At 36.9% G+C, this 23,842-nt stretch overlaps 1 protein-coding gene across 1 annotated transcript in view; it reads left to right on the top strand.

The window, feature by feature from the left end:
- ppp1r16b (protein phosphatase 1 regulatory subunit 16B) overlaps nucleotides 1-23,842 on the top strand; it is a 120,838-nt gene that overhangs the window by 36,978 nt on the left and 60,018 nt on the right. Inside the window, exon 2 of the mRNA XM_015403193.1 lies at nucleotides 1,886-2,314. Coding sequence (XP_015258679.1) covers nucleotides 2,047-2,314 — 268 coding nt within the window. The 5' untranslated portion in view covers nucleotides 1,886-2,046. The remainder of the gene's footprint in view (nucleotides 1-1,885; nucleotides 2,315-23,842) is intronic.

Genomic DNA, 23,842 nt, shown 5'->3' with positions numbered 1-23,842 from the left:
AAAATGCATAGTTTTTAAATTAAAAAGCCAATTTATTGTCGGTAAGGTTTATTACAGGCACACTCAGTAGAGTTAGACAAGCGCACCCTTTCCGAGGCTGTCGTTCTATTGGCTGAAAAGGTTGCTAGGCGACGATCCGATCCAATCTGAGAGAGAGCAAAAAAAAATCCGCAAGCAGAGCCTACAGGTTTGCGAGCGTAACTGAGACTCAAGCAGAGCGCGGTTTGCAAGAACCATTAAATCTGAGAGAAGAAACAAAGATTTGAGAGGGAAGAGAAAATATTTGAGAGAGAGCGCATGTTTTGAGTGTGAGCATTATAAGTTTTGAGTGCAAGAAGATGAGATTCTTTTCTCAAATTGAAATTATGTGCTCTTGCATTATGGCAGGATAATTCTCCCATACAATTCATGCGAAGCGACGAATAGTCCAGAAGTCTGTTCATCGGCATTTACTTTTGGTTAACTCAAACATCTAAATGGCAATTCTGAAAGCTTTAGTTTGAAATTGAAGCAGAAATAATTCAAGAGCCTCTTGCTAATCCTCATGTGATCGGCCTTTATGTCGTGACCCAGTCTTTACGAATCATTTACTGTGTTAAAGACTTTAGTGACATAAAAGCTTTTTCCCTCCCTCCTAAGGTGTCGTTTAAACATTACGTTTGTAATTAAAAGTCAAGGACATACTTACACCTTGACCCTAAAGCAAATCAAGTTTTCATTCCATTTGTAGTACTTTTAAGTTTCTTTTGCTGTGGATTTATTATGGAAATAACTGAGACAGAGACTTTCTGCACCGTTAACCCCACAACTGAAAGTGATGCTGTAGGAAGTGATTGTTCAGCTTGCTTCCTGTCCATGTTTTTCACAGGTTAGGTATGAGGCACAGAGGAAACCAGAGTCTGATGGCAGATTTGAGACCGTTTAGATTAAATCTGAAACAGTTGGTCTCTTAATGCTGTAGAATTTGATGGATTCATGAGTAAACAATAGGGCAACATTTTAAAAAACATAGATTTTTCAATTTTCCATTAATTTTCAGATTAATTCTTAGATTGATTCATATAACTGAAAATATTTGTTTTACAACTTGATTTTTCCACTGCTACCAAAGCTTTATTAATTTGCCGTTATCAAAATGTTCCATAACTGCACTGTCAAGTAAGAGTTCAAAAATATTCATAATACCAGCAATCCAATTTGAATTGGAGCTGGATTGGATTAAATCGGATCAAAGAGAATAATATCTAAAATTTGAAAATCGTATTTAAATAAATACTTAAAATCCGAATCAATACTCAGACTTTGTGTGCAGAGCTGCAGTTTTTTGAAATGTTCTTTAGCTGTTATACATTGGTTAATGTGGCCTCTGTGATCACTAAGAGGCTTTTTCAAACATCCTGTCTCCAGCTCTCCGGTTCCACCAATCTTTCGCTCCCACTATCCTGGTTTTTCTGTAAGTGGTTAACCCTAATGGACGACAGCAGAGAGATCCATAATGGCGCACAAAGAGACCAAACTTTCCAGGAACCGTCAATGATCCAGCATCTGAAATATATTCTCTTATTTTTCCAAGGGAAAAATGGGGGGTATCTGGGCTAATGATGGTTCACCACAACAAATTCTTCACTTAATTTCTGCTTTTTAGTTTTTGCAGATTTAGCTTGAAATTCAGAGTAGCTGGTTTAAAAGTAAGATATGAGTTTATAATTATTTACAAACCATGTAGTTTTGCTCTGCTTTGTAATGACCTATTCACTTGTGTTGGTTTATCGCATACATTTTTGTAAATACATGGAATGATTGCTCTTGCAATACCGAAATCTTAATTTTGTACTTTTTTTAATGATGACTTCAATAAAGTTTTCCGCTCTGTCTTCTCTCTCAGGCCGATTACTGGTGGTGACAGGATGATGAAGATAAAGGGAGGAGGCCACAGCCGAAGGTGCAGACCTCGCTAGATCCCCACCTTTCCCAAAAACCCCTCCCCTCCACCATCACCATCCTCATCAGTCATCGCAGCTGCTGCTATCCATCCTCGCTGGCAGCATGGCCAACCACCTGGAGTTGATCCAGGAGCTGCAGCAGCTGGACAAGGTGCCCAGTCTGGAGAGGCTGCGGGCAGCTCAGAAGCGCCGTAGCCAGCAGCTGAAGAGGTGGGCCGTGTATGAGAAGGAGATGCAGAACAAGAAGAGGAAAGCTGACAAGAAGAGTCGCAATTTACTCAGCCTCCAGCAGTCAGAGTCCAAGAGGAGGGTGTCCTTTGCTGCTAGTGTGGCACTTCTGGAGGCTTCGGCCAGGAATGATCCAGATGAAGGTAAATGGTTTGGAATTCTTGATAGAAATAAGCCATAGAAAAAGTCATTGCAAAGCCAAAGTTTTGTTCAGCTTCTTTGATGAACTGTTTTAGAGCATTGAAGACATTGTTTTCTGCTGTAAGGCATCATTAATTATTTAAATTAAAACCAGAGACCACAGTCCACTGTAAGCATTAGACAGCCATTAAAAGCAGTTTTTACTCATTTAAACTAGAAAGATAATGTAGAGTTGACCGTCTTGTATGAGCACTTAGACTGGTTAGCACTACTAACATCTTAAACTGTCAACAGCAGTCTCAGTGTGTTTTATTTAAATAAGTTTTCACTACTTATGTTACACAGAAAGGTTTAACAACCATTATTCTTTGCCTTTTTGGAAATTATTTCCAGTTTGACTTTTGGTCGTTTATTCAGCCCACACTTTAGTTGGGCCCTGACCTGTATTTCTGGAACCCCTCCTCTGGATTTGCATTAAAGGCAACAGTTAAAAGAAATAACACGGTGCATGCTATATCATGTTCATGCTTCCTGTTATTTTCTGAGGTCAGTTTCCAGGAAGTTGGTTTCTTTACCAGTTTGAAGAAACATACCAACGATACATATGAGTTGCTTTCATACTGTAAGTGTTAAGTACTTAAAATCTAAATATTACAAAAGCTTCAAATTACCAGCCTCTGCTAAAGTCCGTCTATTGGAAACTACTTTTAACCATTTTTTTAATAGCTGGAGTAGAATAGCAATAAAGAATGTTGAAAATGGCCAAGTTTATAGAATGTATACATTTTTCTGTTATCCAGAACATTAAAAACATCCTGTGACAAAATATTTCAATTTAATTAATGTCATATATCTGAATTGCCCCATGCCTACTTTAATTTTTGTCAACCTATTGGTCAGTTAACAGATCCTGAGAGAAGCTCCTTTTTTCTTGTTCGGTTGTTTTTAGGTGAGAGTTTTCGATCTTGATTTTCCTCCCCCAGTTTTAAACAAACAGAATGAAGATGCCATACATTTGAAAACTGTAAACAGTCAGTAGTTAGTTTGGCGAAAAATTCCCTTCAAATGTGACAAACGCTCATACATAAAAAAAAAAAAGTGCAGAATTTGGAAATGGGAAACGCTATCCATTCTACAGTAGCCTGTATGAACTGTGCATATGTGTCCACAAAAAGGACATTTCCCTTTCGAATATTTTCTAACATATTTTTAAGTCCTCTGATTTAATTTAAAAGCAAGTCACTTAAAAAAAAAAGATTGATTGGAATGATTTCCCTTCAGTAAAGACACTGGCAGTAGGAATGATGCATTTACTTTGTTAAGAGGACATATTATTTTTTTCTTTTATTTGGTCATCAGTCAGGGACAGTTGAAATGAAAATGGCAATATTCCAGTCACCAGCCGCTCTCTCTATCTCTGTGTATTTCATTGCAAAATGCTCCGGCATGTTCCTGAACTGACAAAATATTGGAACAGCTCTATGTATCTGCGGAAATGTTGAGCTTCGTCTCGTACATCTCAATATGATAAAGTCAGGAAAAAAATTAGCTCAGCCTGGCTGTTGAAAACGTGTCTGAAACCAAATTTGTTTTGCCACAGGTCCGATTTATCATTGTGAGCATAATAGAGGTGTCACACTGAGATGAAACACTGCCAGTCTTTTAATTAAAAAGTCCCCCCATTTAGAGATTATTTGTTGTTTTCCACCAGTAGAGATAGTCCCATAATTTGACAGTGTGATGCTTAATGGATAACATATTGCTAACTTTTATATTTTACATCTAATTTAACGTCATTATAACCTTTGAGTGGTTTAAACTCTTTTTCTCACAACACAAGTCTATGGTGTGTTTATGCTGTCTCTTTGCAGCTGTCTCGTCAGTTTGAAAAAACACCACAAGGCTTCGTTATTTTCATCGTAATTATAATAACAGACTAGAATCTATGGACTTGTAGAAACATGCACATCAGCTGAGGACTGTGAAGTGCAGTAAGTGGTAAACACACTTTGGTTGACGGTTTTTAGAGTTGTGGTTTTGGGTTAATTTGGGAAATGTTTAAAGAACATTTAAGGATTGGTGCTTCTGGGCTGCAATGTAAGGTAGAATTCACAGAAAGTCATTTTAGGGGTCTTAGACCCTCCCCAGTGATCTACACTTTGATCTTCAAGAGTTTTAAAGGGCAGCTTTCATGTCAAGTTATGTCATGACGGACTACACAGCCCCTTTAATGCTGTTGTATTGTTTGAAAGATTATACAAGATGTGAAAAGGTCAAGTTTTAAGCTTTAAATGTATAAAAAGGGCTAATAATCTCAACAAGTAATTTACCCTCAGTCAAACTTGTCTGAAAACAGACATTTATCCAGTTGGAAACATTTTGTGGCGAACAATAAAACTGGATGAACAGAAATAAACACCGACCAACAGTATTTGACTTCTTTTAGTGACAATATCAACAGATCACCAATTCTTGGTAAAACATTGGTTAAGGGGCGGTGATTTAGAGCTGTCTTGAAGCCACATGACCTTGATCCCTTGCAGTCAACTAGTTGATCGTGAAGTTCTACCAGATCATTTCAAGGACAAATGAGAAGCCCATATCTTAGGATCTGAAGAAATGTCTGCTTGAAGAAGACAGATGATCCAACTTAGCACTAAACCTACAACCAAACACTAAATGAATCAATGTTGCAGTCAAAGGCCGGACTCCAACCTGATTGAAATGCTGTGATAGGGGCCCTAGATAAGCTGTGCATAAACAACGTCAAGCTTTCTTACTACTGTTGCATACATTTTGCATCAATCTTATATATATATATATATATATAATCCTATGTGAATTTGTGCAGGGCATCCATCTAATCACCTACCTAAAAGACCCAATTATTTTTCTGTCTGATAAATAAATAGGTTAGTCTTAATGCTGCTTTGCTCTCTAGTCTCCTAATCTTTACCTCTATAACTACCTACCTCTAGCTTTATTACCACTTTCATGTACTTCAGTTGTATCTTCCCAAAGCAACTTCAAGTTATTCTCCAACTAGTAGTTTCAAACCTTTTGTGAATCCTTTTATTGAAATAAATATATATATGCAAGATATATATGCATATGTATATATAGAGAGATAGATATATATGCAATATAATATGTATATATAGAGAGATAGATATATATGCAATATATTTTCCACTGCCATCAAACTACTACCCTGTTGAAAAAGAAATCTCTAAATAATGTGACAGACTCCGCATCACACTGATAACACCAAACCAAAAATATTGTATATTTGCACCATATATATTAATGATCTGAACTTTCATATCAATGCGCTTTTTTGCACCATGTTTTTTTTCTCCCACACTGTTTACATTTGATTACTGCTGCACTTTAAGGAGTGGAAATGTTAATTTGCTCTCTGACAAGCTGTACTAAACGAAACTTTGTTTTGTATACACTTAAAAGTTGTCTAAGTCAAATGCAACATGTGTGTGTGTATATATATATATATATAAGTTACTTTCCACTGCTTTCATATGCAAGCAGTGGAAAGTAACTTTTGGACATAATGCGCATCAAACTTTATTTTCACACTTGAGACACACTGAAAGCCAATTTCTTTGCTCCGTTTTCGCACGTTTTATATGCAGACGCTTTTGTCAGTTCTCCTTCCTGCTGACAGTGCCCAGGCAAAAAACGTCTGCTATCACTGCTGTTTAATGAGGGTGACTGTGAAAGAGGCAGGGTGATACGAAGCAGAAGGAAGACAGGATGTAGTGTTGCCCACACAGCCCCAGTGGCAGCTGGCAGCTCCGAAGCCTGATAATCTTCCCTCTCGTTCCCTCTGGTCCCCAAATGCTCGATCAGGCGTTGTGTCTTCACACACTGTGTTGTTCCAGCAGACTGTACCAGGGATTTACTTGTTCGTGATTATCATATTGGGTCAAATACATAAAGGAAAAGATACTTTTAAAAGAGATATTTGTGAAATTTTGTTCAAATATAAAAAAAGTAAATCCGACTTTTGAGAAAACTGGTATGGCAATTTTTTGACCCAAGAGCGACTTAAAGCAGAGAAAAGATATTGACAAAGATTGAAAAAGAATAGTTACAGATTAAGAATGGAGGAAAGTAATTCACAAAAAAAAGGTTCAAAATGTCATCAATTACCCAACATGCCTTAAAAAATGTGGATGGTATCTCTTGGACATTTAGACAAATGTAAACAAAACACAGAGGTTGAGACATCAACCTGAGGCTGGATGTACTAAGACTGTAATGCGATGAGATGCAGGAAAGCCTCGCATTTAATCTGTGATTTGTAGGGGTAGACGAGTTGCTTCCTGTAGTTGTCGGTTTCCTCTTTTGCCCTCTGTGTGTTAACATATATAGAGTAGTCATTTTTAGTATTCATGCTTCATAAATGAATCATTTGCTGTGAACTTCAGATACACAGTGTTAAAACAGTGGAGAATGTTAAAAGTAGAATCTGCCTGCCTATAGTTGTGTGTGATAAATTCATGTGTGTGTCTCTAAGTGTGTTTTTGTTTTCCTGTCATTAGAACTTCCGCTCTGGAAGCTCTGGGAGCAAATTCTCCAGCCAGAGAGGAGACAGAGATTTTAAACAATGTCTACTAACTCAAGTTCATGTTTTTGCCAATGCAAAATTATAAAACAGAGCAAAAATAGATCAAAATACCTTGGATGAACTGATTACACTTAAAATCTAGGTACTGGTTTTCGATAACATCCTCACGTATCGTCATGACATATTTGTTAGAGGAAAAGAACAGCTGTGTCTGTGTGATATTTGCCATTCAGGTGAGAGTGGAGAATAAATCAGGTGAATATCCAATGTCACTGCAGTCTATTTTCTCTTGACAGCAGGTCTTATGAGCTGATATTAACATGCAAAGCACACAAAGGGTGTGCAAGATTAGATCAAGAGGGGATAGAAGGAGCTCAAAGTAATCAGCCTTAACCTGTTAAATCCTATAGAATGGCAATTTTATTAAATGTTTTTTTTATGTTATCACAGTAATTTAAGATTAATGTGAAATGACAGAGACAACTGTCTTATTTTGACCCCAGAAACAGATATGTTTTATTATCCCCTAAGTGATGCTTCTAAGTAACATAAAATTCAGTTCAATTCATTTTAGTTATATTGCACCAATTCACAACACATGTCATCTCAAGGTACTTTTCAGAGACAATTCAACCAGATCATCCAGTCAAATTGATTCTAAGTTTTCTATCTAAGGAAAACCAGTTGATTGCATCGACTCATTGACTCGGATGCAATCCCTCACAATGAGCATGCTTGTAGCAACAGTGGAGAGGAAAAACTCCCTTTTAACAGGAAGAAACCTCCAGCAGAACCAGGCTCAGTGTGAGCGGCCATCTGCAGAGGCCGACTGGGGTTCAAGGAGACAGAAGAAGGGATGCAAAAGGCAACCAGCTCCACAGGTGGCCACGTCCAGGAATCACACAGCCAGGCAGACGAGCTCCAAGCCAGCTCCCATGTCAGAGGATGAAGAGAGCACATCCAGCCAGCCACAGTCAGAGAAACAGGACTGCACTGAAAAACAGGCTGAGACATCTATAAACAAAGGGGTTAATGGCAGCAGCACAGCTGATATTTATATCCAGGATGGTGTCACAGCCAGACAGCAACAGACCAGATGAAGCTGCTATGAAAAAAAGCAGAGAGAGCATCACATTAGAGATTAAACTAATAAATTCGGCAGAGTGGGAGAATAGAGATAGCACGAAGCAGAATGATGAAAAAGGGTGCCTATGTCCTCCAGCGTTCTAAGCCTATAGCAGCATAACTATAGAGATAGCTCAGGATAACCTGAGCCACTCTAACTATAAGCTTTATCAAAAAGGAAAAATTTAAGCCTACTCGTAAAAGTAGACAGAGTGTCTGCCTGTCTACTGAACTTAAGGATCAATCATATCACTGATATTAGATGGAGCTTGGCTGAGGCTTTATATGTGAGAGTTTTAATTTTATTCTGGATTTAACACAAAGCCAATGAAGAGAAGTTAGGATAGGAGAGATATGATCTCTCTTTTTAATTTTCATCAGAACTCTTTGCTGCAGCATCCTATGCTGTGTCAAAGAAAAGAATGTGGATAAGAGCCCTTCATTTACTGTGAGCTTCACTAGCAGCTTTTACGCTTTTTAAATTTGTTTCTTTGGGTTAAATGCACTTTATTTGGTGGTAATTATCACCTTTTTTTAAATTCATTTAAAAGAAGAAATTTTAAACCACATGCTCTTCAGCTTGTATAGTCAGACTGACTCATTGTTACAATTTCCACGTTTTTCCAAACTACTCAGATTTCTATCAGAACAGGAACCAGGGGGCTCATTTGTTTTGCTGTCAGTTCAGCCTTTTAGATTGTGTAATATATTACTTTTCTTTGAAAAAGAGTTTTTCAAACTGCAGGTATGTTTTATACATAAAAGTACTATTGATTTTTTCCCTCCTTCGCTATGATATGAAAAGCTGTGTAGTACCGATTTAGATATAGATTAATTGTTAATTTGTATAACAGAATAAAAAGATCAATTAGTGTGGATTTTTTTGTACATTAGCAGCTAGTGATTCATACATCTATGTCATTCTTTGTGTTTTCACAAAGCTAGACTGTCGAGGTGTCAAATTTACCTGCTTAGCGTAATATCTTGAGCTACAAGATCATTCTGCCGTAAAGCGATATTACCGACATCTTAACATCTTAACATCTTCTGCATGGTGGAGCAGGTTGAAGCACCGTTGTCTTGCAGGAAGAAGGTCCTAGGTTCAGTCTCTGGCCTTGGGTCTTTCTGCATGAGTTTGCATGTTTTCCCCATACATTCTTGGCTTCACTTCGGGTACTCTTGTTTCCTCCTACAGTCCAAACACATGACTGTTAGATTAATTGGCATCTCTAAATTGTCCTTAGGTGTGAGTGTGGCATGGTTGTATGTCTTTATTTTACCTTGCAACACATTGGCGACCTGTCTATGGTGTACCCTGCCTCTCGCCCATACACTGACAGAGACACGTAGGCACTGGCCCCACCACGACCCTGATGGAATAAGCAGAAAAAGATGGACGGATGGACTGTCTTAACACAGATTCCATATTTTTCTCAGGGATTTTTGGATGGTTACATCCAAAACGATTCATACATCTTTGGATTTAATACTATTTTCATTTGAATCAAAAAGTCTGTGTCTGAGGTTATAAAGGTTATAAAACATATATCAGACATACATCATTTGATTATTGAATATTATTATTTGATCATTTTAATAAACTCCCAATGTTAGAACAATACGTTGTTTCATGTTTTAATTAGTATGGTTGGTTTCACACCGGTTTACTAAACGCCGCAGTAGTTGGAGAGTGTCATGTCTCCTGATAACCGGTTGAAATTTGAAAGCGTTGCTGCTGAAAAAGTAACAGAGATAAATGGAGAAACCTTAAATGATGGAGGCTGACTGGTTTGGCGGTTATTAGTAGCTCAGATAATGTTTGAGAATGAACTACTGCAGCTTGAAAATGATATGCTGATGCACCGGAGACACTGAATGATAATATCTGCCTGATTCAAGGCACCGATTAATACTCCTTAACATGTATCTGGCCCAGATACCGACGACAAACAATATAAATGTATCAACGCACTAAAGTACAGTTGTTTTCAGACATCAAGTAGTGCGCACCAGTGTGCAGACCTCTTTAGGCCGCACTATTTTGGTTTGATTGTGCATTTGCATGTTTGATAATGAACATTTGATTCAATAATTTATTTAACTGAACTGCCTTTATTGGCTTTCTATGATTATTGACCAGTTTTTGTGTGCTTCCATTGCTGTTTTGCATTTGTGGTGATGAGCTCCAATTCCTCTTTAGCATCACCATAATCTTTAGCTCACTTCACAGATTCTCCATCAGATTCTGACTGGATTTGGGCTACTTCAAAAGTTAGAAGAGATGTTGGTACAAATAAAATATTGCTTTAATATATAAATCCTTTGGGTAAGTATTCTGATCTTATTATTTTTTTTTGCTAGTCAGTACAGCACCACAAGGGAGAGGGAGGAAAACATTGAGAAAGCATCGCTCTGCTCTCAGGCTGCTTCCCTCCTGAACCCTGCGTCCCCCTCACAGCGTCCAGGTCTGATGGCTGTGAAATTACTGTGAATCTCTTTGGTCTCTTTCTGTGTGGCTGTCAGGCCATTGAATCTGATGGGATTTCTCCGTCATCTCACTAAGGAGGCTTGGCGGGTCAGCATGGACAGTCAGCAACAAGCACACAGCACTGAATGAGCTAATGGTTCCCTGTAAAGTGCAGGGTGTTATTCTAGGAGCTTGTGTGCTTGAGTTCATAGGTACGATATGAATGTTTTCAAATAGAAAACAAACATTTATTCAGGTGCTGTTTATCATCGTTGGGTTTGGATGCAGCTGAATCCTCGTGTTGATTAGCTGATTTTTAGTGGGTGGTGGAACTGGAGAGCTGGAGAGCAGCACTTTCTCTAAATGCTTTCCAACGTGTCTATTAGCAGAGCAGAGTCTTAAAAAGCTTCTGGGCTGTGATTTCTGAGAATCTTTGTGGCAGATTTATTGTATAGAACAGAACATTTATAACATGCTGTCCTGTAGACTTGCCATTAACAGGGAGTCATTGTTTGTAACCACAAACATATACAACAAATAATGTGTTCTCAGAAGAAACATTTTCAGTCTCCATAATCCTTTGCTAGTGACAGCTTAAAGGGAGTGTTGATTAAAGTCATCTTTTCAAACCACTATAAAGTATTTTAATCCCTTTATGTTTTGTTTGTGTAAGGTAGAAAATCAAACACAAACAAGTTGTTAATGTTTAAATATTTTTAAATGGGTGGAGCCGAAAGAAGAATTTCAGGGGAGAAATAATTAAATCTGTTAAGGTTTAAAGTTTTGTTACATAACCTTAATCTTCATTGTGCTGTATTTTATTCTGATTTAAAGCAACAATCGTTCTGTCTATGATTTCCTATATGAATACATCTATTCAGTGATGGCTTTAGAGGTTTTCTAGTGATTCTAAAAGAACAAACAGCAGCATGAAGATGAAGGAACAATTAGACATGTCTAAAGCAAGATGAAGTTAGGGAACTGTATCCCAAGAAACATTTGGTTCAGGTAGGACCATCTGTTGCCTTAATGATTATTAGTCACACACTTCACAAATCAAGGCCTAATGAAAGAGTTAGAAGAATAAATCCATGGTTGAAATGAGCCAAAGGAAGTCATGAGGTGTGTTTCCATCAACTTTTTCTAATGCACATTATGAAATATTGCATCAGGAAAGCTTGATGGAAACAGCAAAAAAAAAAAAACACACAAAAAAATCTCCCTCAAATTTGCAAAAACTTTTCATGCTCACTTGAGGTGGTTTTTGTCTTTTGTAAAACAATAATAAATTGGTGGGAATCCTTTGCTTAGCAGACCTGACACTGAAGGGGCGAGTTTATAAAGCCAGAGCTGCATGATAGCTGACTCTGTCTGTGTTTAAATGTCTGCCTTAATCACTATATAGGGCACTGTATAGTGGTTATGCCATTTCTAATGAGTGTTTGAGCGTCTTGTGGATGAGAAAGTAGTGGACTTGAAATTTCCCACAATACACCTTAAAAAATAGTGATCATCCATGGTCACTAGATGAGCAGATATGTCCCAAAATGCTTTGTCTGTCACTACCTGACAGCAGCAACCAATAATAATTCCAAACCAACAACAGCACAGTGGAGGTGGAGTTACGTTAAAAAAATGGGGAGTGAAAAACAATGATTATCTGTCCGAACGGTCAGTTAACTTAGTTTACTATAAAGTCCACTATATAGTCCCTGCTCTATATATTGATTGAGGGATCTAGGGGTTAGGGCAGACGTTCAGACACAACCCATAAATACTCTACATCATGTGTTAGAATAGCCCAGTCAAAGTATAGACCTAATTGACAAATTTTCCATCTAGCTTAGGATAAGTTGTTTTGTTAAAAAAAAACAACAAAAAAAAACAGTAGATACAGAGCTGTGAAAGCACTAAACAATCTACGTAGCCGTAACTGTAGTTTGTCCTAAAATGTTTTTTGCAGTAGTGTGATAAAATGTGATCAAGTTCAGCAGGTATAAATTCTTCACCAAGGCAGTGCAGTTACAATTACGTTTGAAGATCTAGTTGAACAACAGAGGAAAAGCTTTTTTAACCTCTAAAGCACTAACTAATTGGATATTTGAAGTGTCCTCACTGTCATGTGACTGCTCATCTTCCAGCCATCCCTTTCATTGAACCCTGTCTTTGTTTTGCAGCTCTGGCCTCTTCCCACCCATGCTCTCCATATTTCCACCCACTCACAAGGACAACACCCAGCCCTCTAATTACCACTTACCCCCCTTACTTAAACTTCATAACTTCTAACTTTGCAGTCTGAGAACACACCCTTAAAATCCACATCCCAGTTTTAGATGTGTGGCTTTTACTTTTGGTTTTTTACTGTCTTTATTTCTGTCATATCATCACTATAACGCCGCGAATGGAAATAAAAAATACAAGTATGTAACACTTCTTGAAAGAAGAATACTCAGGGGTTTTGGTCTAATTTTTTTTTCTCATTAGTTATTTGTGTGCAAATTAGGTCTCAGAGGAGCCTTTGTCTTCTTCTGCTGTCTTATTAGAGTAGTAAGGGCTTTTCCTCAGAGGCCTAAAATAGGCTTAGCTGCTTCCAGGCATATGGCACCAGCAGAATGGCATCACAAAGACTTCTAAACAGGAAGGAGTTTCAGGAGTAGGAGGAAATTCATTACAAAAACCCTGAGTATTCCCTCTTATGTTCAAACTCCTCAGCTGATTATAATATCAGCTGCAGTCATGTTCAAACAAAGCACATGCTGATTTATCTTCACTTCTTATGTACTACGATATCACAGCCATCCCTCACTCAGAGAGTAAGAAATCAGAATGAAAAGCTGAGAAATTTAATTGGATCTTTTTGTAAGGTCAGCTCTGTCAGTGACCTTTTCCGTGTGAGAGAGAAGTCTGGTTTAAGGGAGGACTCCTGAGCGAAGGACTGCTTAGAGAAAAGATGATGTGGCTCAGAGTTATATATGTAGTATGTAGTGAAAACCTTGTTTTTTTTTGTTTTTGTTTTGCAACACACATTCTTATTGCTAAGTGCTTCTGAAAGTTACACATAGGTTCTGATCATTTCGTTATAATTTTGGAGAAATTGTTATGCTTTATTTCTGCATATGTATAATTTTTGTTCTTATGGTTCCATTTGTATGAATATTTGGCCATCCAGGAAAAGAAAAAAATAGTTGCAGTTTAATCAATTAATTCTGGATTCATAATTAAGTTATGCATCCATGCAAAGCAATTCTGTCCAAGTCACTTCCTATAACTTTGGCTAAGATTTTATACTTTATTGACTGCTACTCTGATAGAGTTTGGTTTAGTTGAAATTACTGTAATGAAATAAAGCACTTGTGAGCAAAACTCTGTGCAGTAACTGGCCATCACCTATTACATATTTAGATACTAAATTAGACGGATTGAATATAGCGGAAATTACAGAGTATGAATTATCTCACTTCAAACTGACACCAAGCAAGAAAAGTTTAATCTGATAATGTCAGGTAGAGAGATAAATGCATATATGTGTCTGTTATATGCAGTATAAGCAAACATCTTGTTTTAAGCTATATCTTTGTTCATGTTTTTTAGGGGCATCATTTGAATTTAAATGATTCAATTTTTTCTTTAAATTCAAGTCTCAAATGTCAATTCTATTTAATAGAAAGATGATAAAAGTATTTTTTTTTAATGAGCTGGCTAACCAGATTCCTGTCTGAGTTTTAATTAATTAAATAGCTAACTTTATGTAAACATTGACGTAAATCATAACAGGGTTATTTTCAATCAGTATATAAAAATCTAACCTATGAACTCTAATTTAAAACCTATGAATTTTCTTTTCAGAGTTACACCTTCATATCAGAGCTTTATTGCTTAAAAAAAAAAAATACCAAAACATATTTAGACATATCCAGTGTCTGATGCTGCAGGTTCTAAGGCCGTACCAGACAATTTTATTATTTTATTTATCGGATTTTGACTGATGTGGAAGCTGGAGGAAAAACAGTGTGCTGTGCCATGGAAGAATTTATATCATCAGCGTTGTTTACTACACCCCAACTCAACTGGACATGGAAAAAGTGTTATTCTACTGTTGTGGACAGAGAGGAATGATGAGATTTCATATTTAGTTAGTGGGTTTCATCATATGAAACTGATCCCAAATGAAATAAAATAAACATCGAATAAAGTTATGGGTAAAATTTTCCATAAGTCTGGCAGATCTAGATTAAATTGATTTCTATTCTGCCAGAATGCAAAGAGAACAAAGGTATCTGTTACAACATAATGTAAAAGGAAGAAAAGGATGAAATAGCCTTCGCTCTTCCTGCAGAAGGTACGCTATGAATGGAGCAGGATCTAATTCTCTGTGCTAGCCTATCTTAGCACAACACCGGTGCAACGGTTTAAAGACAAAGCTCTCCTAACTCCACAGGTGTCAGTGCATGACCCTAGATGTAGTTACTTTTCTTCTTCTAAATTCTTGTTTCATTCTGATATTTCAACATGTGATATGATACATTATTGTCCCCTTGAAAAAAAAATTATGCCAGACAGTCCTAGTAGTTGACATTTTTTTTTAAGAAAAAAGGCTGAAAAATGCCCTAACCAGCGATGAAAATAAAAATGTACATTAAAAATACATAAATACAGTAAATACAGCATGTAAAGGAAAAAACAAGCCTGCTAGAGCGTTGACAATATTACACAAATTATTTATGCTTACTGAGATGTCAAGATTTTTGCTCCTGGTGAAAAGGAATACATATTAAAACAATAAGATCTGAGATAAGCTGTCGCCAGAAGACAAGCGCTCACACTGATGATGTCTAAGTGGTCAAACAGACATTTGTGTTATTGTAAAATTCACAACACTCTGATTCAAAGGGATTAAATTGTCTCACTGTGATGCTGTGCATAAATCTAATCTAATCTCTCTCTGGTTTAGAATCAATGCATATATTTATTCTTTATTGCATTGATAATATATTTATTTAATTTTTGTTGATGGATAGTTGCATTTGCAGCCACTTCTGATTTGAATTGAAATGTAGTTTTATACTCCTCATGTATCCTTTACTTGTGGATATTGGATTTATTAAACACATAAAAGTGACACAGTCTCTGAGAAGTAGCAGGTGTAGTCTTAGTCTCTTAGAGTGTTGCTGAGACATGTCATGATGAAAGGCTAATATGTTAAAAACATGAAACAGAAGGGCTTACAGGTCTGGCAATGAAAGATAAACAGGTCTTTGCTGTTATGATGTGGTTCCCCCTGTAACAACATCAACGTACCTGTTCTGCTTGATTACAGCAGTAATGATAGAGCCAGTCCAAAGAGGATAAGCTAAAGAGACATTATCTAAGATTTTACTTCAAAATAGAAGTTTAACCAAACATCATTTGATGAACAGACTGGCATTTCAGTAGTTCAGCACCGACGTAGGTATAAGCCCTTCAGCCTTCACCCTCATCCGGCATCCAGCTGAATTCAGACACCAATGGCAACTCCACATAAGGTGACAGAAGTAAAAAAAAAAAAAAAAAACTAGTCAGGTATGAGCGAGAGCAAGTAAAGGATTGCTGAAAGTTCTGCATTTTGGCCACAGGTGGCAGTATCATTAAAAAACTCTGTAAAGCCTCTTTAACTTAAAACACATTTTGCTCACAAACATCGGAGGATTAACCTTTCAAATAAATATGAACATTCCATCAGAAAGATGTTTGTTCCCATGTCTTGGTTCCTTAAGAGTGGTAAACATGGAATTTTATGCCAACACACTTAGTACCATAGTTTTATAAAAAAAAAAAAAAAAAAAAAATAAGATTCAGGCAATAATCAACACTTGGGGGATGCATCTTAGTGCCTTCCACATTTTTTCTCAAATAATCTTGAAATTTATTTCTGCTATTGTTCATTTTGTTGGGATAGTCTCTCCTTTTGTCAACTTTCCTGTTATTTCACATATTTTACAATGTGCCTCATGATGCTTCATTAACTAAAAGCTCTGGAACTCATCTTTGTTGTTCTGAAATATTATGTCTGGGCTGTTTTATCTTTGATGCTTTTCGTAGATTTAAAACGGCATATTTTTGTGCCTTGGTGACATATATTGATTTAAAAAAAGACCTTTTAAGAGGATTTGATATAAAAATATATATTCATGGTTAAGTTTTCTATAGAATGCCAAGGTGCAAAGGGCTAAACTGAAAAGGAGTGAAAAAAGGAGCAAGCTTTCACATGAATCAAGATTAAACTAACCCTGAATAAGCTTTTTTTTTAAAGTTCTAGTAAGCTTTTTGTTAATATAGCTTAAAAACATCAGCCTTATTGAAGCAGATTGCTTTTGCACTAATTTTCGATAATGCTTCACATATCATGAGTTAACTTCAGTTTGCCCAGTTGTTTTTTGTTCAAGCTGTAACATTAACTCCTAACTTTTATAGACCTAACTATATATATCTATATCCTATATCATAATTATGAGCAATTTTCTAAAGGCTGTGAAGAATTTCTTTCTGTAGTAAGAATTAACTACTGATCAACAGCAGGAGGTTATTTGCTCACATGTCCAACTAAGCTGGCGTGACCTCTCACAGCCACAGCGTAAGCTGCATCATGTGTTGCAAGACAGATGACAACAAGGCCAGGGAGTGATCTGTGGGGATCTGAGCAGCCAATGCTCCTTAGCTTTGTTTAGGCACCCACTGATCAGACTCTTCCCTGCTGGTACTGATTTTCATTTTGTTCCCTGGAATTCTACAATGTGAAAGAAAAAATAAACCAAGTCCTGCTGATTCCTTGATTGAGGTGGTAGTTGTTTTTTTTTCATTTAGAAAATAAGTTGTTAGATATTCTTATACTAATGCCACACATAGTCTCTGTTATTTTTTTAAGGCATAAATTAATTCTGTTTGTGCCTTTATGAACCTGATTCTGAGCTTTCACTAACTGCACCTCCAGGTTTTGTTTCCTTTCTGTCTTTGTAAAATTTTAGGTAGTAGTTTTGGTTGGTGGCCTCCTGGTCTCCTCCCTCTGGAGGTGATCCAGGCATTTTAAATTGGGAGGAGGCCTCGGGCCCAGGACATGCTGGAGGGACTATGTCTCTGAGCTGGCCTGGTGTTGCCTCGGGGTCCCCCCAGAGCAGCTGGAGGAGGTGTGTGTGGACCAGGAAGTTTGGGCATCTAGACTGCTGCCTCAGCGACCTGGCCCTGGATAAATGGAAAAAGGATGGATGGATGGATGGATGGATGGAGGATTTTGTAGAAAAATATTTGAATCCATGCTCGCCTATGTTGTTTTTTATTTGGTGTGTTGTTGTTGGGATTGATGGTCTTTTCTGTAATGCTGTTAGTTTTGCACCAGATGTATCAGGACTAACATCCTTCAAGTTCCACTTTCTATCATGTTAGGGCATCAAAATATTTTTTTCTAAAGTTGTTCTAAAGATAAACTCGAAGCGTTTTCTTTGGAACCTTCCCATGTTTGCCCAGTCTCTGAACGATGACCTTAAAGGTGAGACCGGCAGTGCTTTAGATGTTGCTCTGAGTTGTTTTGTGAACTCCGTAAGCTGCTGTTTGATTGTTGGAGTTATTTGGTAGCTCAGTGTCTCCGGGGAAGGTTCACCACTCCACCTTGTCTTCTCCATTAGTGGTTAATGGGTCTCACTGTTGTTTCCTGAACTCCTAAGAAATGGCTTTTTAACCGCTTCCAGTTTATTCTGTTTCCGTTTATACCGATTGTTGTAAATGACTTTGTTTCATGTCTGTACTTTACTTTCTTTCAGAGCATGACGTTTTCCTCTTTTTAATTTCTGTTAGAAAAATATCTTTCTTTATATTTACTCAGGTTATCTTGCTTAATGTTAAAACATATTTGATGATTTATTAGAGGAAGAAATCTGTAAAGGGTTTTCATGTTTTGCTGGATCTCTTTGTTGTTTGTATGTTACAGGCAGAGCGGTACCAAAAATCCTGGTGCACATAAAACACACGGCTTATTTTAGGGATTGATTATTTTGGATGAGCCCTTGTGTTTTTACTCGTCCCAAAATTATTCACATCAAGTCACATCAAGTCTCCTTCAACGATGCTTTTCCCCCTTTTCTTTCTTTTTATCATCATCCTCACCGTCAACATTGATTTGATGTTACATTCCTGCAGCTTGATTACTTAAGTAGGATTTTGAATTTCATGCCCTCAAGCAGGGCTGCAACAATGACAGATAACCTTGTGTGGGTTATCAACTGCTCTGGTGATTAGGAGGTCTGAACGTTCCCTCCTGTCATGAGCAGAGGGGGAAAAAACCGACTCATCACAACTCCTCTTTTTTTAACCCATAATTTCTTTCCTTTCTTTCTTTTCTTGTCAGCCTTCAGCTCAACAGAACTCAACTTTTCTGCCTCTTTGCTCTCCTCCTATCCTTCTTGGCTTCTGAGAGATTTTTGTTCACCCGCTTGAGATCCAACTCCTCCAGGCATTAATCGCTTCACCCGACACAGGCCGGCACTGCTGTCTCCTCCCAGCCATCTCGTTTTCTCCAAATGACTCATTCTGGTTGTAATTTGGAAAACGCTGAAAAAAACTAAAGATATAGCTGCCAAAGCAGATACTTATATTACTGTGCAGAGTTTAAATGTTGGGGAAATGCAATGTCGACTAGCACAACAGGATGCATTAGAAGAAGGAGCTATTTAGCTTATTTAGTGTGATATTTGAGCAAAAGCTCTTATAGTCTTGATATCAAAGTAAGATATGATCATTTGTAAAGCTTAACTGTGACACCCTCCTCCATTGGGCCTTTACCTTCCATACAATTTAATTTGCATTTCTTATTATCATCCACCTCTTTCTTTTTAAACTGCTCTCTTAAAGTAGTTTTTTCTGATTACCATAATTATTAGTCTATTGTTTATAGGCTGATTTAGTTAGCTGTTTCTCCTAAGTGGAGCCTCGCAGAGTGGCTCTCTGAGTTCTCCATCACCTCATCGCTTTCACATCAGTGTTACCTCCCGGGAAAACTAAGACTCTTGAGTTAACTCCTATTTCCATGGTAACTGAGACAGACACGGACAAGTCTGTGCAGCCGTGGCCCAGAGCTACTCAGCTGTCACAAATTGTGCACCATCACTGCTTTTAGTTCAAAGTATCATGTATTGGAAATAGTGGAACTGGACTGCAACAAGGCATTGATGGAGACAGCAGTTAGTATTACCCATTTGTCTGGACAACAAAAACAAAGAAACTAACCTTTCAAATTGTATCTGTTTATAGAAAAAAAAAAACATACATTATACTATATATCATAATTTCTTTTCTCCATATTGTCAATGTAAACAACAGTTATAATGTTTACTATTGCCTATAGGTTAATTTATCTTGGTAGTGAGGTAATTTTTTGGCATAGAGGTAAATAATTCTCTTATGTTAAGATATCGCATTGGATTTTATTTAGTTGTATAGTTTTAAAAAGATTTATGTTGCAAAAAAATTCCAGAATTACTTCACAATATGACCCCTAAACAACCAGAGATAATTAAGAGCTTATTTCTAAAGCCAGATCTTAGTTATTATTATTAGAGTCACATTACCAGATGTCATTGCAGTAGATATGAGAAGAATATACAGAGACTTTTAGAGCAGGATCAAATGTCAATAAATAGAGAGTAATTGTAGTTAAATCTTCATATGTGACTCGACACTGTTCCTCCTATTGTTTCTCCTATTAAAGTTTGTGAATGGTCTCTGACAGGCAGGTCATTTTCTCCATGCTTTGGTCTCAATCAATTGTCCCCAAAGAAAGGAGTGTTTAATGTCAGTTTTTCTTTGCACACTGCAGAGGTGAATCTGTCAATATTTCTCTTCCCCTGTTTTTACCCAGAGAATTTAGAGTTCAATTGCTTGACAAATGGAAGTTTGATTAAAATGTAGAAATTTGAATCTTACATTTCTGAGCCCCACAAGCTGACTTGCTCTATCAGATCACTAATTAGCTGCTCCCGAGTGTCGCCGGGCTTAAGCTCAGGGAAGATCATGTTTGTAAAGTAGCGTCCTCTCAACTGTGGATAAAATTGGCCTTCTAACAAAGGCCTGTGCGTTGTCTGTTTTTAAAACAGTTCTAACCATTCAATTCTCTTTGGATTTTAATACTTTTTTTGAATAAACATTTAATTCTGTTTACTTTTCTTCGATGATTTAATAGTTTGTGTAATTTATTACTATTCCCTTTTTGTTTCTTGTTTCTAATTCCTAAATATGTAACACTGTATTTTGTCCCTTGTGATCCATAATTACAGTTTATACAGTACAGCAATTTGGTTTTAAAGTACTCCATAAATAAAGTTATATAGCGATGAATTAAAGGGCCTTAGCTTAAATGCCAATAGATCATTTTAAAATTAGACATTTTCTTCGCTAACTAGTTGTCCAATTATCATTTTTTTATGATCTCTTGAGATCTCTTGTTTTTAGGGCTTCAAAAACACTGAAAAATAGTTCAACTTTGCTATAAGTTTTTATGCATAAGGATTTAACTTAAAATAATCTTTACAGATGAATCGAACAAACATAGAGAAATAATGTGTGCCAAAACACTAAAGGAAAGCTGCAGCCTATACAGTTCAGAACAATCTAAAATAATTGCAGTTCAGCAGTGCAAAGTGCATGAAAACAAAATTGCTTTAACAGCAAGAAAGCCATTGTTGATGACTAAACCTAATAAGAGAGTCATACTGAAATGTAAAAGATCTGAGATGGAAACAGGAAGGAGATTTACCTGAAAAATCTAATTAGACTGATTAGAAAAATGTTCACACACGTACACACTGTAAACAGTATGTCTAGGATCAACTCGGACACACCTGGGGAACTCTTCACTGACTCTAATGTTATTGCCACATCGTTCACTGTTTGAATCAACTGAACAAACACATTTTACTACCCTTTCACAAACTTTGGGTGGCTGAGGTCAGGTCATTGTGGCTAATCCTTTAAATCAGTCATTTCATAGGAGGTTTGATTTTAACATGTTTAATGTGTTGAAAGCCTCTTCTCTTCTGGCAAACCCAGAATGGAATTATTGTAATGTCAACCAACTTCCAAAGAATCCTAATTGATCAATTCTTCACAGGAAGAAATATTACAACAGGAAACATTAGTTGAAATGGGCCCACTTGGTAGATAACTCTATCAGCATGACTCCATCTTATCAGTGACTGTGATTGAAGCCCTCCTGCCTGGATGCTGGCCTGCTAAAGGCATGTTAGCGTGAGTCGGGGGTTGATCCCCTGCTGCCAATCCCCCGAATGCTTGTTCAGCACCCTGCTGCTCCCCCACTCCTTTTAAAGCGCCTCGTAACATCTTCCAAAGTCCGTCCACCTGCTTGTAGTGATTGAACAGCCCTCGGCAATAAATCCTTCCAAACCATTCAGGATTATCCAATAAGGATTAGGACTTGACAGACTAGAGAGGGGCCGCAAGAAAATCCATACTGATAATGTTAAAACTCTCAAAGCTTTGAGTTATATTTTTAAACAATTTAAACTTTACCAGCTCTTGTGGGGACGGTATTCATTGAGAGACTGGGAAATAAAAAGGTATAAACTGGAACCATAGAGTGAAAGATGATGTTAGATAAGAGGTTCAGATATTGTTAAAACACAGACATCAGCACACACTCTTCCTATTACCTTTACTGGGTTGTTCAAACCCACAAATCTAAATGGGGCAGCGACAAGGGGGGTAAGCTGTGATGAACAGCTGGTTACACCCCAAGGAGCTTTTAGTCAATGCAAACAGCTAACTCCAAAAATAATTCCTTCCCAAAGCTGAACATAGTTTCCTGTAGTGGTAAATTAAGTGAGTTTGCTATATAAAAAAAAATGACCAATCTCTATCCTTCTTGAATGCTTTCTTGATTAAGTAGGCATTAGCAGTAAGATGTTATACTCAAAGAGGAAGAGAAAGGTTACTGCAAACCAATTACTTTTTTTTTTATTTCTGCTTCATATCATGGTATAATAAGAGCTTGTTTTACATTTCGTTTGGGCATAATTCAAATTTTAATGATTTCAGTTCTAAATGCAATTCCTCATGTCGTTTCTGGTTTTAATTGATCCTGAATTAGGGTTCTTTAAGAAGAAGGAGGTTCAAAAAAGTTTACATATTTGAATACACTAACTAACCAGAGTTCTGTCTAAATTTAATTAAAAAAAAGTCTAATTTTGAATTTAATGAACATTTTAAAAAGTTTTTTAAGAACATTTCTAAAGTTTTCACATGATTATTATTCAAAACTATATACACTTCAAACTTATAAACTTAAATCTGATTTGTTATGAATCTTCTTTTAACAATGCTACACTTTACTAAGGGAAGATTATTCTTCAGAACCAGAAAAAAATATTTACCCATATCCGGTATTCAACGCTGCTTTTGTACTGTATTAAATGTTGCCAATACTAGAAAATTGACATTTTCTAGTATTGTATTGTAGACCAAAACTGTAATCCTGATAATCAATGTAGTAATTTCAATAAAATAGTTTACATAAAAAAAAAAAACCCTCTGCCATTCAGAAGAATATAGCGCAGCTCAGTGACTGAAGGGAAAAAAACAGGAGTGACATATACAGGATAATGACTTAGAGCTGGAAAAGTGGTTTTGTTATGGACAACTACTGAAGTTTTCCTGCATGAATTAACAGCTATACCTTTGGGTTGGGTCACAGCTTTTTGCTTCAACCCTGATCAGGATGGCGTCGGCTTAATTCAGGTTCCAATGGATCCTGAGCGTCTTTTAATTTGGTTGAAGCAGGTCAGACAATCTGGAAAAGTTTGAGCACTCCATGGCGTCTTGTCTTGGTTTGGAACATTTCGAAAAGGACTTGTTTGTTATTTTGTTCCCTCATTAAAAGAGTTGAATGGTTATTCAGATTTGACAACCCTGGCAGTAAAGGATGGCTGGGTTTTCTATGTAGCTTTACCTTTAAGAATATAGTAGATCTTTTTTTGTAACAGCAGTGGAGGATTTATTTTAAAAATAGTCTTCATTTAAAGCATCATATACTAATTTGTAGGTTTGCTCAGGATGGTTTTGACATGTAAGGTGTGATGCCCTCATATTCCTCTGCATCAGTACCTGAGCTTGAGCTGGCTGAGGGTTCAAGCACACAAACCAATTCCAGACTAGATGTTCTGGAACAATCATCATTGTCTCCATCCATCACCATTATAGAACGTGGAGCTGCTCCAAAAAGGTTCTCCCTCTGACATCAGCACACAGAGATGGATTTATGCTAGCTATAAAGTCTTGTTGTGGAGCTACTAAATATAGAATATTTGTGTGCAA

This window comes from Cyprinodon variegatus, unplaced genomic scaffold (genome assembly GCF_000732505.1).
Source record: "Cyprinodon variegatus isolate N-32 unplaced genomic scaffold, C_variegatus-1.0 Scaffold34, whole genome shotgun sequence".
NCBI classification, from domain to species: Eukaryota; Metazoa; Chordata; class Actinopteri; order Cyprinodontiformes; family Cyprinodontidae; genus Cyprinodon; species Cyprinodon variegatus.
The sequence above is the reverse complement of the archived record's forward strand: the minus strand, read 5'-3'. Positions and strand labels throughout refer to the sequence as shown.